Source organism: Euwallacea similis, chromosome 11, assembly GCF_039881205.1.
Source record: "Euwallacea similis isolate ESF13 chromosome 11, ESF131.1, whole genome shotgun sequence".
Taxonomy (NCBI): Eukaryota; Metazoa; Arthropoda; class Insecta; order Coleoptera; family Curculionidae; genus Euwallacea; species Euwallacea similis.
The window spans coordinates 4,683,009-4,701,466 of NC_089619.1; the positions used below are offsets into that span (position 1 = coordinate 4,683,009).

At 35.7% G+C, this 18,458-nt stretch overlaps 4 protein-coding genes across 4 annotated transcripts in view; all 4 read right to left on the reverse strand.

Moving 5' to 3' along the window:
• The window catches only part of Adcy8 (adenylyl cyclase 78C), a 43,359-nt gene that overhangs the window by 7,402 nt on the left and 17,499 nt on the right, over positions 1-18,458 (reverse strand). The window contains exons 6-10 of the mRNA XM_066395116.1: positions 17,528-17,715; positions 13,973-14,174; positions 13,766-13,915; positions 13,620-13,699; positions 13,421-13,570 (exon numbers count right to left, since the gene is read on the reverse strand). Coding sequence (XP_066251213.1) covers positions 13,421-13,570; positions 13,620-13,699; positions 13,766-13,915; positions 13,973-14,174; positions 17,528-17,715 — 770 coding nt within the window. The remainder of the gene's footprint in view (positions 1-13,420; positions 13,571-13,619; positions 13,700-13,765; positions 13,916-13,972; positions 14,175-17,527; positions 17,716-18,458) is intronic.
• LOC136412164 (uncharacterized) lies at positions 1,571-3,866 on the reverse strand. The gene has a single exon (XM_066395125.1). It carries the CDS (start codon positions 3,707-3,709, stop codon positions 1,571-1,573), a length of 2,139 nt encoding a protein of 712 aa, XP_066251222.1. The 5' UTR covers positions 3,710-3,866.
• On the reverse strand, positions 6,246-8,236 carry LOC136412171 (uncharacterized). The gene has a single exon (XM_066395134.1). The coding sequence runs from the start codon at positions 8,206-8,208 to the stop codon at positions 6,382-6,384; it is 1,827 nt and encodes a 608-aa protein (XP_066251231.1). The 5' UTR covers positions 8,209-8,236; the 3' UTR covers positions 6,246-6,381.
• On the reverse strand, positions 10,161-12,291 carry LOC136412169 (uncharacterized). The gene is made up of 2 exons (XM_066395132.1): positions 12,245-12,291; positions 10,161-12,190 (listed from the first exon to the last, which is right to left on the reverse strand). Exon 2 carries the CDS (start codon positions 12,155-12,157, stop codon positions 10,268-10,270), a length of 1,890 nt encoding a protein of 629 aa, XP_066251229.1. The 5' UTR covers positions 12,158-12,190; positions 12,245-12,291; the 3' UTR covers positions 10,161-10,267.

An 18,458-nucleotide genomic window follows, 5' to 3' on the forward strand; every position in this document is an offset into this window, starting at 1 on the left:
AGGATTGGATTCGTATATGTAGGTGTCAATTACTCGTTAATTAATGTGATTCGTGGTTTTGGGCCTAACTGAACAAGTTTTTAAATGTTTAACGATTAAGTTTTATAATAAACCTTATTATGACTTTGCTCATAATTCAGTCCATAATTGCTGTATAGTTATTTCACATCTGCACCTCAGTCATAATAAATTGCAAAATAACTGTTGTTGACCTAGAATTGATCATAATTTTATACAAGGCATTACATATCATGGAGATATTTCAGGTACTCTGCAAAATACTGAAAAACTGCTAATTGTCCCATGGTCAGAAACGCATCATTTTCGATATACGAGGTGGTAAAGTTTCACATTTTTCTGACATATGCCATGGGTTAAATTTTTGGAAATGCAAAATGTCAAAAACCGAAACAAAATTATTAAAATGGCAGAAATTCAGCCATGGCATCCTAGATTAGAGACCGGAATATCTAGATTGAACTTTCTTAATTTGCATCAATAGATATTTTCGCAAATTCTACGAGATGCGAAAATACTGCAAAAGACCAAAGAGCTAAAGATTTGAAGAAGGAATTTAAATTTGGTATCAGAATTCATATAATATGTTCTAAAAAAAAAGATATAAAGCACAAAATAGTACATAACCCAAAAAATATATAACACCCTATAATATGGGTACCGACTATTTTGACTATTTTGTTGTAGAGGGACTTAAGGAAAATAGGTGTAAAAATTCAAAAATTTAACTCAAGGCATTTGTGAGAAAGACCCAAAATATGAGAAAAAAATGTGCGTATTGTCATCTCTGAAATATCTTCATGATGATAAGTTACACCCCATATATTAATGCGAATGCGAATCAAAAAGTGTGAGCTGCGCAAAATGGATTTTAATATAGGAAATCTGGGCAGCTATAGGAGATGGGGAAAAACGAATAAAGTACTTTTGATGTCTTTTTTGGGGAGAAATTTAGTGGAGTGACCGAGGATTTTCGACCTTTCCTTTTCGATATAGGAGTGAAAGTGCACATTTCCGATAAACCCTCGTCATTCAGTTATCATGATAGGTACATAAATATAATTGCTTTATTGTATGTTTTGGTTTATCTGCTTTAATTTAGCTATCTGAAAATTAAAATTGGTTTTTGGTGGCATTGAGCGTTAGTCTCCGTTTGTCTGTGTGTTTCTCGCTCTTTCTCAATTGTTTTGTCATGTTCAATAAGTGCAGTATCATCAAAACATGTAAGCTGTTTGGTTGTTGTCGTTCCCAATCAGGACCGGCTTTAGGAAGTCTGCGCCCTAGGCCCAAACTCGCTCCCCTTAAAGCCGGTCCTGTTCAGAATTATTAACCGTACACAACGTTTCTGCAACGTTAAGAAACGACTTTATCTAAATTCTCCGGTTTCGCGGCAGGACGTAGACTCTGAAGTTTTTAAATTGACCGGACCTACGTGAGGGAATTCTTTAGTTTCCATTAGGAGAACGTTTGTGAATAAAACCGAATTAACCACTTAATAAAACTGAAAAGAAAAACCCATGAATCAAACCATAAACATAACATGTATTTAACATCAGCTATAATCACTCTCAATTAAATCAATCAAATCCTCAATCAGGCCTCTTATAACACTCCTATACTCTTCATTGCTCCACGACATATCGATGACTTCCTCTCTATGATTCTCTAAATAATACTTCATCTTTGCCTCATCATGCGTTATTTCTTCGCGAAAATTTGGATCTATGTGTGTCAAATGATTGTATCCAAACCCCTGCATTATCCCTATAGGAATATTGGCCTTTATGTCTTGATCGAATAAATCCCTTGGAAATATCTCTTCAGGGTCTAAACTGAAGTCTGCCAGAACTGCGTGGACCTCATTGTAGTAACGATCAATTAAGCTTTGGAAGTGTCGATTTCTGGTATCTTTGCCTGATAAACAATAGATGCAACTCAGCAGCTCAGCTGCGGGTTGAGCGTAGTGCAGCATTTGAAAGTCAATTAACATTGCCTTTGTGGGATTACTGTTTTCTCTAGGTTTGACGAGTACGTTCCCTAAATACATGTCTCCATGATTGATCACCTTCCTCAACTTAGTGGAAGGTCTCTGGAACAGAGATGAAAACACCTTGTTGCACTTCTCTTTCAGCTCTTCCTTAGACAACTTTAACTTATCAGTGATATCAGCACATTTATCGACGACGTGATGCAAATCTTTGCGTGACCTCTCTAGGAAAACCTTAATAATTGAATCTTCATCTTTCATTGCATCCATTAAATTTCCAATATACTTGGGAAATATTTCATTCATCCTTGTTTGCTTTCCAAACTTCTGGCTTGAAAGTTCTTCAAATACTATGCTGGAGGCATGAAACCGTGCAAGTTTCGATACAGCAGCGCCAACTCCTTCATGGTCTAATACAGTATTCAGCTTCAAACTTTGATACCCGATTCTACTGAGATCTTCCAACATCATGAGCCAATTGATTCTGGACAGGTAGCATTTCGGGGCAAAGTCCAGGAGATTGCCTAGACCATGCTCTACGTAGAGGGGACATAGGGTGTTGTAGAAGAAATCCTCAGTTTTGGCTGGCCCACTATAAATAAACGCCTGCATTTCTTCAACTGGAGCTATCAGGACTTTCACAAACAATTGTATATGTTGAACACTGCTTTGGTAATCTGCTGCGATGTTCAGGTAAAAATATTCGCCCAAATGGCCGTTTTTCTCGGATAATGGCTGCAAGCTGTAGTCCAGGAGTTTGTAATCAGTTGTTGACAGGTAGTTTTTCAAGACTTCGTATATATCTTCTTGGTTGATGATGTAGTGGACTAAGAATTTTGAGATGTTAGCCGCGAGTTCTTTTGGAGGTTTTGGCGACGAAGCTATTTGCTTTAATTTAACCAAAGGCAGTAACACTCTGGTTTGCCTCTCGTTGTAGGATCTCGTGAGCTTACTGGAAGCTCTATTAAAAGCTTCAAAGTAGAAGTTCATTAGGTCGGCAAAGTGTCGCTGTCTGAAGGTTTCGTCGCTGAGGGAAAACAAGTACATTAAAGCGTCGTATGCTGGCGGCATCAATTCTATTTTTGATACGAAATTGAAGAACATGCTGTCGGTGTTATCGCCTTTGATTAGAAGGTTTGCCGTGGGAGTCCAATAGCTGGGAACTAGAAGTTTATCCTTAGTTTTTATGAGGTTGTTCAGCTCCTTCTCAAGCCACGCCACAGCCTTTTCGATTTTACTTTCTGCACAGGTTAAACCTAGTTTCTTAATGGCCAAATGTGCAGTTTTTTTAACGTCCATTTCTGAAGGTTGATTTGAAGGATTCTCAATAAATTTGACTTGATATTCCGACACTCCTAGTAAAATCGTCTTTAGGTCTTCAAGGGAGTTAAACTTGGGCTCTCTGAAATTCTCCTGCGACGCATCATGGCAGAAAGCACTAAAAGGCTCGTTGGCATTGCTTAGGAGTTGAAAAATTGGTTTTTCCCCTATCAGCCCCACATGACACTCGCTCTTCAATTCCGCAGGAACCTTGACTAGGAGAAACAGACTTTTATCTACCACTGCGCCCGTACTTTTTCGCACTTCTAAGGTATATTTTATTTCACTGATCTTCCTAAGGTTGTATTCTTTTTTGCTTCCATCAGGTAGAATTCCCTCCAACGCTGCTTCGATGCTTTTCAGGCCAAATGGCTCGTGACTCATCGCTCATTCGCCTCGACCACCACGAACGTTTAACTAAAATTTCAGTGAACTTGCCTGAGTTTATATTGAAAAAGTGCGGATCGAGACTAAGAGTGCCAACAGTATCGATATTTGCTACTTCAGCGGCTTCAGATAAATTTACGAGTCTTGAAGAACACTTCCCGTTACTTTATTTGATAATATTGATCTAACCTTGTGCAATTCGGCGTGCTATTTGAATGTTTATTGTGAGTGATGAGATAATTCCTGGGAACCAATTTTGCTTTCCTGCAACATAATATTGCGCAACATTATAGTGCTTATTCTAAATTGTGCGTTAATGATACTGAGAGTAATGACGGGCATCGCGCGTCCTAGCCTGTAGGGGAAAAATTGCCATTTGTTGTGCAAATCGTTGGAGTTTGATAATACGGAATTTAATTCGTAAACGTATGAATGTAGGTCGATGTACATATATTTTTCACGTACAGTAACTGTCCCATTCGACGCTTTAAATGGCTTAAAAATTTATGATAATTATTTAAAGTGCGCAGTAACTTTCAAGCAACGACACAAGGTTTTTATCTATTTTTAACCCACAGTGCATTATTACTAGTTATTCAATTGATAAAAATCTTGATGCTACGAAAAGATTTACTGCGTCATGTCTGTGTAATTATCTATGTAGGTCTCCACCTGCACTCCTTGTCCGTACAGCCGCGTCCACAACAGTTGGACAGAATTCGCTCCCCGCATTTGGTTCCTAAGATTGGTTCATCAAATTACATATTGGAAACAAGAAATGGGTACTTGCCCAGTCCAGCTCTGCGCCTTTTTAATTTCCCCAATTAGGGCGAGATACGTACAACCAACAAACCCAATGAAGTGACTCCTTACAACTCACATAATTCTGTTAGGTTTTGAGTCTCTTCAAGAACGTGGAGTAAATAAACGAACCGCGCGAGCCAGTGAGCTACATAATATGCAATAAAACCATAAAAATTCCATCACATAGTCCGATCCAACCTTGTTTTAGTAGAATTCTGCATATAACCAACAGGTACCTAAGTAGAATATTTATTAGGCAGATAACTTTGGTGAGTTTCTTACCTCTATAAGGTCATGGAGCACCTACCTGAACCGTGAAAATACAGCGGACTATATAATGCAACTACAAAAAGTTTCATCACATAGCCTAGTTCGACCCTGTTTTAGGCTAATCCTGCATATAACCGATAGGTGCCTAAGTGGAATATTTATCAGTCAAATAATCCTGCTGAGTATTGCATCTTCACAAGATCATAGAGCAAACAAGTGGTTCTTGCTCTAAAAATATCATCAACATAGAAAATTTGCTTATGCTCATTGAAGACATAGCGAAAGGGCATACCAGTGAACTAAATGATGAACGAAAAAAGCTAGTGGATTACAGTTTAGAGATGTAGTACCTTCAGTGGCTTCTTCAGATCTCTTTTTTTCTGTAGATAATGAGGTTCTAGAGCGTAAATTGGGGATACTACACTATTCAACACTTTCTATATGATTATGGCTAAGCGTTGGAAAATTTTCTACTACCGACCATGAAGAGAAAACTGCGCCCAATTTGAAGACTTCACGAACACCGAAATCGAATCAGCGATTTATGAAATATTTGATTTTGAGTTTTCCTTTGGACCAGTTAATTGCAAAATTTCTCGTTTTCTGTTCCAATAAAACTGAGGTTGTGACCAATTTCCTCTCGTTGGGATATCTTTTGGACTGAAGAAGGTAACTGAGGCACGATTGAGACATTCTATTGCTTTTTCCATAGTCATGGCGTATTTTTTCGTTGAGTGAGTTTAATTGCCTTACTTTGTTGCTAATTCCATTTGAATCTGCCAATTTACAACTCATCCTCTAATTGAGAAGATAAAACGTATGATAACAGGTGACAAAAAATGGATCGTCTACAACAATGTTTTATGTAACAGATCTTGAACTAAGTGTAATGAGTCAGCCCAAAACACTCCAAAAGTGAACATTCATCAAAGAAAAATTATAAAGTGGATGTCTCGTAAGACAAAGATGTCTGAATAAATTGAGCAACGAAATCAAGGAAAAGCGCCCAAAATTGATAACTCGTAAAGGTGTCATGTTTTATCAAGATAACGCTAAACCACATACTATTTTGACTACTAGCTAAAAATTACTACTACTTTAACGGGATATTTTGTCAGATCCACTCTATTTTCCAGACCTAGCACCATCGGATTATTATCTGTTTCGATTATTACAAAATGTTCTTAGTGAAAAAACTTACGCGACTCATAAAAATGTAAAAACGTACTTGAGGTAAAATTTTGCCGAAAAAGAGTAATTTTTATGAGCGATATTATGAAATTGCCTTAAAGGTCAAAAAATATTATTGAACCAAATGGGAAAATGGAAATATAAGGAATAATATTGCTGTTAAGGTTTTTTTATGGTTGAGCCTCTGAAGGTTTTCATCTGTGAAAATGAACACAGTCCTAGCTCAACGGAGCTTAACCCATGACGCCCTAAAGGCTATCTAACCAACAATTTTCTTTATTAGGCTTTATTATCAGTCAAATACATTAAACCCAAAACTGATATTATCTCATGACAATATTAACAAAGAAAACTAATTTAAATCACAATTATTTCTCGTTGATATCACTGATTATCTAATTCACTTACAAAAGCCCCTTATCACAGAGGTCAATAAAATGTTCGCACAAGCCCCTCATCACCTTCCGGTAATATTCCTCCTCCATTCCCTGGTTAACCAAATAAAGAGGATCTGTGAACAATTTTTCCATCTCTGCATCACTTTGGGCCATTCTCTCTCTTTTCTCTGGATCGATAGTTTGCATAGGAGAATAAAACAGGGCGTGGAAAACTCCTTCTGACTTCATGTACTCTATGCACTTGTCGAAGGTTTCTCTGGTATAGATGCTATTGATATTTACATTGTATTTGGCCAGACAGCTTGATAAAACCTCATAGTAGTCGCTGATCAGCTCTTCCAAATGGAGATCTAGCGTGCTTTTAAGAGAGTTTTGATACAAGAAGAATAATAAGTCTTGAGTTGGGGGGCAATATCTTAATATTTGGAAGTCTATGAGCTTAAAATCAACGCATTTTGCTTGATCATTAAACTTGAAGAGCATATTGGATACATAAACGTCGCCATGGCATATCACGTTCCTGAATTTCTCCGAAGGTTTCACTTTTTCGAGCATAATTTTAAAGCCCTTTGTGATGTTCTTCGCAAGCTCTTCATTGGAATATTGGTGCGCTATCTCTGGAAATTTCGATAGACAATGCAATATGGAAATTTCGAAGGTATTCTGCATCATCTCTAGATGTTCATTATCCATTTGAAATGCCACTTCCTTCAAGTACGGCCCATATATCTCATTCAACCTCACATTACTGCCCTCTTTTTGTGATAAAATTTCCTCAAGAATAATACTACATGAGTGCAATTTTGCCAATCCTTGTACTGCCAATTTAAGAGCGTCAAACTCCAGCTTTATGTTGGGAGTAAGCCCCACAAAACCATCTTGGCTCATATCATCTAAAACCAATACATCATCCACTCTGGAAAAGTAACACCTTGGAGCAAACTCTGTTAATGGACCCAAACCTGCTTCTTCAAGTTTTGGTAGATAGGTCAGGTAAAAGAAATCTTCTTTCATCGATGGACCGTTTTTAACAAAGTTCTTCATATATTCAGCTTTCGGAGTTAAAAATTTCACAAAGAAGTTCAATTTCTCATCGTCCCCTCCTCGGTTAATGTCCACATACAGTTGAAAGTATTCGCCCAAATGGCCATTTCGCTGATCCATCAGAATAAGCTCATAAGAACTTAAATCAAATGCATTAGAGCCGAGCTTGTTTTTAATCACAACGTAGATGTCCTCTTGATTCATCCTTGGATTGTTAAAAAAGTTTGTAATATTACTCACTAGCTCAGAAATGCGGCCATTATCAGTTGTAGATTCCATTAAATCATGAAGAATTTCCAATTTCACTAAAGGCAGCAGGGTTTTCACCTCAAAATCAAATTTTGAGCGACTTAATGCGAGCTTGCTCCCATTAAGCTCTAAGTTAACCTGGAGTTCATTGTAGAAGAAATCTAGAAGCTTGTGTAGATGAGTCTGACGAAATTTTTCATTGGTTTGGGCAAAAATCAGTCCTAAAACTTCATAAGAACTTGGCACGTATGTGTTCTTAATTCCATGATTTTTTACTAAAAGTCCGTCTGCGGCAATGGTTTCCAAAGCTGCAAGTCGAAGCTCCACTTCGCGCTTCACAACCTCCTTGTCCAGAGAATCGAACAAATCTGAAGAAGTCACTAGGGATGTTGCATCTTTAAACTGTAACTCACAAGTTTTCTTCGTAGCTTCATCACTTAGTTCACTAGCTTGCCCCTTCGCTATATCTTTAATGAGCGTGAGCAAATTGTCCACATTTGTAATGTTTTTATGACAACAATCACTTGGGTGCTCCATCATTTAATGGAGATACACAACTCGGCACGGTTATTTAACTGGTAAAAATTTACTGAAGTACCTATTGATTATATGTGAGATTGGACTGAAGCAGGGTTGGACTGAGAAAAAAAGCGATAATTTTTTTAACTTAAAATATAGATTTAAGAGAGCTGAGAGAGGCAGAGGACACTGTACGTGATGAAGAAATAATCTTGAAATGGTGTTCTGATGGATTTGTGCCGATAGATTTACGAAGGAGAATGGAATTATATTATGTAACCTTGTGCTACTCCTGATCTGATGTACGAAATCGCCATGTAGCATAAACATTGCCGGCGATTAAATAACAATATACACTGCAAGATAAAAATGAGTGAAAAAGCAATTTGTTTTGGGTTTTTCAATCTCCCTTAGCAATGAAATTAGCACGAACCGTTCGTTATCTAAATTCTTTATTATAAGGAATAAATTGCATACTTCGAGATCAAAGATTATAGTTCAAAAGTACCTTCAGGATTTCCGAGTACTATTAAAACTGTATGATTTGCAATAATGAAAAATAATCAATGGCAGTATTTATCTTACAGGGCCGAACCGCAAGTAACTACGTAATTACTAAAAGTATTTCCCATTAATACTCAGTTAAATATCACTATTCGAATGTTGCGCAACTTAGGCGCTTTTATCGCGATGCAAACAAAGAAAATTGGGTTCCATTCAATTATCTTATTAATCACAGTATGCCATTAGGGATAAATTCTTACTACGCTTTAAATTTTAATTAAACATTATTTATTTAAAATATATGATAAAACCAGTTCAAAGGGAAACGCGAATTGTGCAAGTGGGAGAAGGATCGCATAAGGGTTACTATGCCTTCGACAAAGACCGACAAAGTGGGTTGCGCGGCTGGCGAATGACGTGGGCGGAGTCATTCAGGTGTTTGTCGCATCTCTCAGCGTTTCAGAACTCATAATAAGTTCTAGTGATGAATCAAATTAGTTTCGAACTTTTACTATTTATAAATTATTGCATATTTCCCCATTATAGAATAACTTAGTTACGTCATTAATGAATATTTTGATCTGAATTCGCTGATATTTGTATATTTGTTTATGGGCTTTTGGTGAGTCGAAGCCGGCAGCATTGACCTCTCTAGGTTTGTTTATCGTTTAAAACGACACTCAGTACCGATCGACTATTTTATGGCGGATGTTATTGAGTTAATTTCATTAAAATAAGACGTGCATTTATGCAATTTGCACTATTTATCGATAATTGATTTTGTCTCATCTTAAGAGAAATGTAGTTATTTTCTGTAACAAACTGACTCCGCCCACTTCAGCCGCGCAACCCACTTCGTTGATCTTTGTCAAAGGCATATCAAACCTTATGCGGTCCTTTCCCCGTTTGTACAATTCCTGTTTCCACTTGAATTGGTTTTACCTGTATGTTCAAAGTGCCAGGAAGAGTGAGTATTACATGTCAAAATAGGTTAACATCTAGTCTATTGGGGAAAGATCTGGTGATCGCGCCGGCCAATGTTTGTCTCTATTGTTTCAAATTACTTTTTTACTGGGAAATATAGCATTTCATTTCCATTTGTTGTATGAATACGTCTTTTAGCCTTATTGTTGCCGTGAAAATTATTTAAAACTTACAGCAAAAATACTTTTTTAACTTCTTACTTTGAGAGCGAATAGCTTGGTAACGAAGGCCGCTAGAATTTTTTTAATATAGTAGCATTATTTTAGCTTTCTCTATGAACCCTAGAATTTATGACGTGATCTTTCCGGACACTCTGTATAAGTTGGGTCTGTTATCAACTACCGCACGCTTCCGTAATAAATATTCCGGCACTGTCGGTAAACAATTAATATTATCTAATTATAAATGCAAATATTAGCACTAACGATAACTCTGGGAGGAATCTGTGCCTCATTTCGATTACAATATTAGCTACCTAGCAATCAGCCAAGAAACTTGTGGAACCATGCCCCTAAAATCTATTACAGGTATGTTAAAAATTATAACCACTTTATTAATTATTATATTACAAATTTACTCAAGTATTTACATCTTAACAACCTTTTTGTATCACCTCAACGATGTCCTCCATAAGCGCCCTTAAAAGCCCCCTATAGCGCTCATTACTCCATGCAATATCCACAAACTCATCCCTATGATCGTCCATATAATACTTTGCTTGATCCTCACCGTGTAGTATTTTTTCCCTTAAGTCTGAATCACTATATGTGACATGACCATAAAAGAATGCATTAGCTATTGAGGCTGATTTAATGCGATTTACCTCTTCCTCAAAATCCTTCCTTGGTAAAATCGCATTTAGATCCAAATTGAATTGCTTTAGGTTGTCAGCAAAGTTCTTGTAGTAGTAATCAAGGAGTTCTGTCCAGTGATTTGTTCTGGTGCTTTTGGTTGAGGAAACATAGATGAAAAAAATAAGTTCGAAACATGGAGGTATGTACCTCAACAGCTGAAAATCGACCAAAATTGCCTTTTCTGGGGAGCCATTCTGGTCCATTTTAAAGAGCATGTTTCCAACGTACATGTCTCCATGATTTATAACGTTCCTAATTTTCGTGGATGTTTTCACTTTTGAAAATGTGCTTAAATAGAAGTCCGCAAGTGTTACTTCTAGTTCCGCTTCAGACATTCCAAGACTTTCCGTTACCTCTGGCAATTTTTTTGCAACATGCAGGAGAGCTTTAATAGCACCATCGAACAACTTCTTTAACTTGCCATCATAAAACAAAAAAGATTCTTTCAGATACTCCTTGTACTCCTCACCAAATCTAAATTCTTTCCCAGTCTCTTTCTTAATTAGCTCTTCAGCAATCATCCCAGCAGAGTGGAACTTGGCAAGTTTCTCTATAACCAGCTTTAACCCTCTCAGATCCAAAATCTCATTAGGTTTTAGTCCTTTATAGCCGAGTCCTCCAAGATCTTCCAAGACTACTCCGCAATACCTAGCAAGGTAGCACTGAGGGGCAAAATCCAGAAAATCATTCATCCCCACTTTCTTGAATAAAGTTAAGAGAGTTGTATAGAAGAAATGCTCCTTTTTCCCTACTCCTGTTTTGATGATTTCCTTGAAAATCTGACCAGTTGCCATGAGGATTTTGGTAAAAACTGTGAATTCTTGAAGTTCATTTTGAAAATTTGTCTTCACGAAGAGATGAAAATATTCTCCCAAATGTCCGTTTTTCTCATTTAATGGTATGAGTCGGAAGTTTAAGAGCTCAAAGTCGTCTGAGGAGAGTTTGTTCTTAGTTATCTCATAAATATCCTCTTGGTGTAACTGGGGGTATTTCAGGAAGTTGCGAATATTGTTCAATATTTCTGAATCCTTTGTGGTACTAGCTACACTAAATTTAACCACAGGTAGCAAATTTCTAATTTGAAGCTCTGCATGCGCTTCACTGAGTTCTTCGAAGTGCTTCGTTGCCTTCCCGAGTGAGTTGAAATAGAAAGAAATAAGTTGGTCAAAATGCTTTTGCCTAAATTTTTCGTCGCTTAAAGAGAAGATATAGAGCAATGCATCGTATGCAAAGGGCATTAGCTGATTATTGTCAGAAGCAGCGTTCAGAAATATTGCTTTTTTTGTATCGGCGCTCAAGCAAACGTTGCTATTCCCAACCTGCCAAAGACTTTTTACTAAAATCTGTGTCTGCAATAGCTCATTTAATTCATTTTGCACCATCTCTAATACTTCCGTTATCTTACGCCGCTCCAACGAGTTAAACAAATCTGAACACAACACTCTGTCTGCAACATTTTTGACTGAATACTCACAAGTTTTCTGTGGCTCTATGAGGTTTCCTTGAAGCTGCGCAAGAGATCTCAAAACAGTCTTCAAGTGTTGCAGATTATTCCTCTGTGGGATTTCAAAATCCTTGAGAAATGCTTGATCCAAGGGACAATAAACTTCGTTTTGCTTAGTTCCCATGAGGAATAATGCAGGCAGCAAATGAGAGGTGTTCTGATGATGATGGTGAATTTTTAAGCTTTTTGTTGCACGGTAACAAGGACGTACCTTCACTCGCACTCTTACTCGGAAGGTCTCATTTCTCTTCACTCGCAGACAGGGAATGGCTTTAAAAGTCGAGTGTTCAGACACCAGGTATTTATATCCATTATTGTTTGAGCAAGGGAAAATGTTCTTAATGTTCTGTCTGCGTGGTTTTTTTTTAAATCTTCTCGTTTTTAATCTTATTTATTTCGTTATTCAATTGTAATTATCTTAGTTTGCCAAAGGATCTTTTTTCTCTTCACAGATTGGTACTAAAACCTATAATAATCATGTGAAATATTTATCTCACGACCGATTGTTAGAGAAACGATTGCTTTAGATACTGTTGAATCGGCATTAAGAAGACAATAAAGGATTTTCTCTAATAGAACGAAAAAAGTTTGGATATCAACAATTATAATTAATGATCATATATGCAAAGCTAAGTAAGATAACGAGAAATAGTTGCAAATCATTGTAAAATGTTAGAACTTATAAATAACATTTGAAAGACAGAGCGAGCGATATGTAGTGTGTGAATGATTGCATTAATGTTATAAATGGCAATCTGAATAAGTTCTAAATAGATTTTTGCTGTTAATGCGTAATAAAAAGTTTTCAGGGATGGCAAAGCTAAGATCATTTTCATGATTTTTTAATAAATTTCCATAAACGTTCTTGACTCGCATATGATCCTTGATACGCAACCTTCATCGTTTTCCGAGCTGCATATCGGATATATGTATAATACCATATCATAATGGAGGTATTTCAGAGGGCGATAATACTCTGCAAAATAATTTTTTTTATGTTAATGAACCCATGGTGAAAATCACAATATTTTCAATATATAGGGTGGCAAAATTTCACATATTTTTTCCCATATATAAAGGAGAATTTCGAAAAATGACATATTCCTAGCCCAATCAATGATTTTCAAATAAAAAGAATGATTCAATCCCGTGAATATTCCAGAAAGAAAACTACCATTTTACCGAGAAAAATCGAGAAATACTTACAGCAACTCCCACTTATTCATCACCCCTTTAACAAAAATAGGCCTTTGCCCTCTTAACAACAAAACGATCGAACAGTTAAATGGAAACTAATACGGCGCAGTTCCTTCCAGGTCTTATCCACATGTATTAATCCTCATCACGTATAATTTTTTTTTCATGTAGGTATCATTTATTTACTTACCTGAGTCTTGGTCCTGATATCCTTAATGGCCTTGATCATATGAAGCCCCATTTCCACGCAGCAGTGAGCATGATCCGATCTCGGAGTAGGAAGTCCGGACACGCAATAATAGCAATCCCCCAGGAGTTTTATCCGAAGACAATGATTCTCCTGCGCAGATAACTGTTAGCACGCAATTGCGCAGACATAGAAAACTTACCGCTGCAAGTTTGTCAAATCTAGCAAAAAGCTCGTTTAGAATTTTCACTAGTTCTTGTGCAGTGCACTTCGTTGCCAAAACTGAGAATGAGAAAGGGAAGCTTGAGGTTAACATAAACACTCATACTTACCAGTAAGGCGACTTACCAGTAAAGCCTTTGATGTCTGCAAACAGTATGCTGACATCCTCATATCGATGGATATATATCTTGTGAAATTGGTGAGGCTGAAAATGTCCGCCTCTCTCTTCTTTTTCAATATCTTTAATCATCTCTTTGGCAACGAAATCCGGCAATACTACATAATAAGAAGCTTTAGGGTAATATGAACTATGTGAATACACAGACATTTTACCTGACAAAAGTAACTTTTCTTGCTTTTCGTTCTCAGCCTGCGTTCTATATCTCGTGTCCATTGATCTGTGAGTTTCCAGAAAAGCCTTCCTCTGGCTGCGATCCGTTAAATACTTCGTGTACATACCAACGGAGTTGACGCAAAAGTACAGAATTATATTGGCGGAAATTCGTTTTATTTTGCAGGTATCGGCTTCTTGTAGCTGAAAAATATGTACGTCTTGCTTAAGTAGAAAATAATTCTGATTCTATGCATTACTATCATCAGATTGCAAATACCATTGTCCAGAGAGATGCATTTTGAATTATGCTGATTCTGTGTCTTGTATTAAACCTATCAGTCATAATTTTGTGTCTGGAGCAGAAAAAATCAAAAAGTTCTATTCGCATTGCAAGCTTGTTAAATTCGGACTTCCGACATTCAATTTCGAAGACGACCACCATGAGGCCCTGGTCCACGTTCATATCCACCATTAATAATTTCTTTTGATTAGATTAATTTATTATTAAAATATTCATCTTCATTAATTATTATTTGACATTAATTATCAGATTTAACAGATTCGTTTAATTAATCGGTCAAATGTGACATCTCAATAGTGCAATACGTACTAATTTTGTTATTGCCATCCTGAACCAATAGCTCCTATGTTATGCGGTAATTAGCACGAGTGTTATTAACGGGTAATTGTACAAGTACAATTATCAGTCATCATAGAAAAATTGATTCATGAAATTCTCTTACGAAAAAGAGTTCATAGAACGAAAATGTACCTATAATTTTTGCCATATTAGCACTCGTGTAAGTTTAACTAAAAATAAACACATTCGCTTTTTTTTTAACGAGCCATTTATAATTTATTAGAAATCCAACATTAGTAATTTCTTTCAATTTATATAAATCCCTAAATTTTTAATAATTATCTTCGCTCTAGTTGATGTTGATAAATTGCCGTGAATCAGTCCAGGTTCCCACACTACCGACAAAAAAGGTTTCTGATAAAATGGTCTCGGCTATAAGGGTCAACAGCAATTTGTTTTGGTTTGCATAATAAATTGCGAATTAAACAAAGTAATTATTACAATTTTAAATAAATTACGAGAAAGTGAATAAATGTTTTCTTTCGTTAATTGCTATTGCATCACGTTGATAAGCAGATTAGACATTTAAACATACAAAATAAAATGTATGCCCTTCGGTGTATTTCATATAAGTAAATTTGTAACAAATATATAGTCTATATATATTTATTATAGAATAAAATTGGAAATAAATTTATAATCCTAATAGGTAAATCTGTTCTATATATTTGAGAATTCATTTTTTTATGTGATGTTCCATTTAATGCTGTGGTCACTATCAAGACGTACTGGGATAGGTTTGACCTATAGACTTCTGTATTTTTATGGTAGTTTTAGTGTTTTTTATTGTCTTTTTAGATCTAGATTTAGTAAATACAACATTTCTCACATTTGCAATGAATTGTTCATATGACATTTTTACGCGTTCATTTTCGTTTTGCGGTTTTGTTTATAAATTTGGAACGTAGCAGGTTTTTTGTCCAAAAAACGGTTCTACCATCGAATTTTTTCCTAAGCGCTTGATTTAGCCTTATATATCTGCTACGTATAGTACAATAAGGTTTGTAATAAATCAATTTTAATTTTTTCTTATTATAAACTGTTCCAAATCGCGAAAACATTTATAATAGTAATTTACAATTCTGTACGAATAAATAGACACGCGATTTTACAATAATACGTCACACAGAAATTTTGTGGTAAAGAAGGCTTTGGAAACAAAATAATAACGCTTTTATTCTCAATGACGTCTCCGTGTTTCCTATCGTTCCACTCGGGAAATTTATCAAATTTCGACTGAAAATATCGAAAAACAAATGGAAAAGTAAGTGTAGAATACTCTACAATTTGACCGCTCCAATAATCTCTACTTGTGAGAGGCGTTATTTCGAGCTTTCCCAGAAACTCGACGAAGTAATTGAATTTCCATTAAATCTCATTAAATTTTAACGCTTTGATGCGGAAACTATCCTCACCTTTCGGGAGAACATAATTACAGATTCATATACTTTGACAAATCCTGATTGCTATCTACCTACCAACTTGCAACGTAATTATTTAGGTCAGATCTACCTATTGGAAGTGCCAGGAGAGAGGAAATAAATATATCAATCTGTTTGTTAAGTCTTTATTTTATGAAATATTCCATTCGCCAATAATTATTATAGTTTTTAATGTCTAAATGTGACTACATGCATATTATAGTAAACCTCTAAGTTCTGAACTCGTTTGGCATTTCTGCAAACTCCTTCGGATGGTTAGAACAGGCTTGGAAATTGGTTTCTAGTTGGTTTTTCCAAGGTATTTTCCATATTCGAACTTTTTTTTATATGAAATTAGACTTTGCTATCAATCGTTAATTTAAAAAATCTAATCCTTACACAAATTTTGTGATTTATATTTTTAGTCATTTAATTTTTTTATTTCTTTACTAGCTGTTACCATAAATTAGGATGCTTATTTAGGAATAAATTTCAAAAATACTTAAATTTTTGCAAAGCTAATATTTTACACCTACAACCCATGCAATTTACATGCAAACTTCTCCAGAGTGTCTTCTAAGATATCTTGTTATTTATGAACTTTTTCTAGCTCAAAAGCTAGTTGCTTCCCCACCAAACCTTTCTACTCACATAAACCTTAACCATCCTCAGTGTGCTTACGAATTTGTTATTCTCTTGAATACATCGCCTTTAATACGTCTCAAGGTGATGTTCAAGGTAAATCCCGCACAAAAGGCTACATCAGACTTACCACAACAAACTTCCCTGAGCAGAGAGGGATTTACTGGACTAATTTTAAATTCAGAATATTGATATCAGCCTTTGTAAAGGGAGGATTCGTTCGTGTGTAATGTGAGGGTAGGTATATCGGTCGGTAATCTGTTCGGAGATAGGGACGATTTCACTTGGATACCCTTCAAAGCTATGGTATAATTTGAAGAGGTTTATTAAGTAAATTTGGAAATAAAGTGCGTAATAATAGACCCTTTGAAACTCTAATTATAGTTTAAATTATATACATTTTTCTTCTCAGATAGATTTTGACTACAGCTGGAAATGCAATTTAGCCGGATCAGACACGGCCTATAGAAATGGAGATGCTCCTTTTAATTGTAGAAGAGTAGCACTCTCGCTCTGTAAGCTTGAGTGGGCCTTTTATTTATTATCGAAAAAGCAAAAGCCAGTTAGACGATAAAACTCCCACCTGCATTGAACTGAAAAAATCGAGAAGGGAAATCAATTTTCACTGGAAATTACATGCCAAAAAACCCTGGTTTGCGCTTACCTGACAAAGAATGTTCTTTTAATTTTTTTTCATTACACCCCGATGATGAAAACTGAAATAAACTCTTTTAGCCGGATAATTGCTTTGCTTTCACAGTTTGTTAGTAATTTGCTTATTTCAGAGCGAAATGGGTTCAGGACATTTAAAAATAATGTGCGAGGAAACTTAAAACCTTAGGTTTACTTACGTCCTGTTTTTCGAAGTAGAACACCTTTACTATAACCAGAATTACGTGGCTTAAGGCAGATATACAGCCAGCTATAATACACCAACGTAGAGGAAGAGGAAGCATGGCATATGAGACGAAAACGATGAAGAGGACATACCAGACTAGACCCTCTTTGAGGCCAAAGCCTATTCCATCACTCAGAATACCTAGAAGTAGAAAAGCAAATTGTACTCCTACGTGGTTAGAATATGTATATAAATCTGGACTAGTAAATTAATGGCAACTGTAATGTAGCTGGAGGGCAATTTACGTGGAAACCAAAATGTTTTACCTGTATTTCATGTTTCTATAGAAAATATCCATTTGATACTGATCTAGATTTTTATTTTAATTATTATTTCATGTTCTGGACTAAAGGCTCATTAGGGATTAAAATATTTACATATTTTTTATATTACATTTAAAACTTTAATCCACATAAATCTACCGGTGGTTAAATCAATATTTAATCTAATTAAGGCTAAAATGAACGTTAAGGCAACCTTAAGCGTAAAATTCTACGGTTGGTAATTAAAATGCTAATATTTTTGAGGACACTATTGAAAATGAAAAATGGATTAATTAAATTATTCTAAAAACTGATTTAACTTTAATCTACCTTGTATATTTTCAATCATGTCAAATGAAGAGTGTATATTTTACTTATAAGTGTGCTACAAGAAAGACTGAATTACGACTTATTACTCAGTAGCATCTTTCTGAAACACCCTTGGTAAATTTGGTGATATTCATTTGGACTCAAGCTACAGAATTTGGATATTGATTTCTTTGTTACTTAAAACGAGTTATACATAAGCTATTATTCAATCAAAAATATATCTTCAATTCATCGTATATCATAATCGTTGAAATATTAATACCCTCAGTAAAGTTACTTATAACTGAGGCG

What these genes read in the sequence shown, in the direction of transcription:
- LOC136412164 (XM_066395125.1), bottom strand. Translation starts at nt 3,709, where the DNA reads ATGAGTCACGAGCCATTTGGCCTGAAAAGCATCGAAGCAGCGTTGGAG.
- LOC136412171 (XM_066395134.1), bottom strand. Translation starts at nt 8,208, where the DNA reads ATGATGGAGCACCCAAGTGATTGTTGTCATAAAAACATTACAAATGTG.
- LOC136412169 (XM_066395132.1), bottom strand. Translation starts at nt 12,157, where the DNA reads ATGGGAACTAAGCAAAACGAAGTTTATTGTCCCTTGGATCAAGCATTT.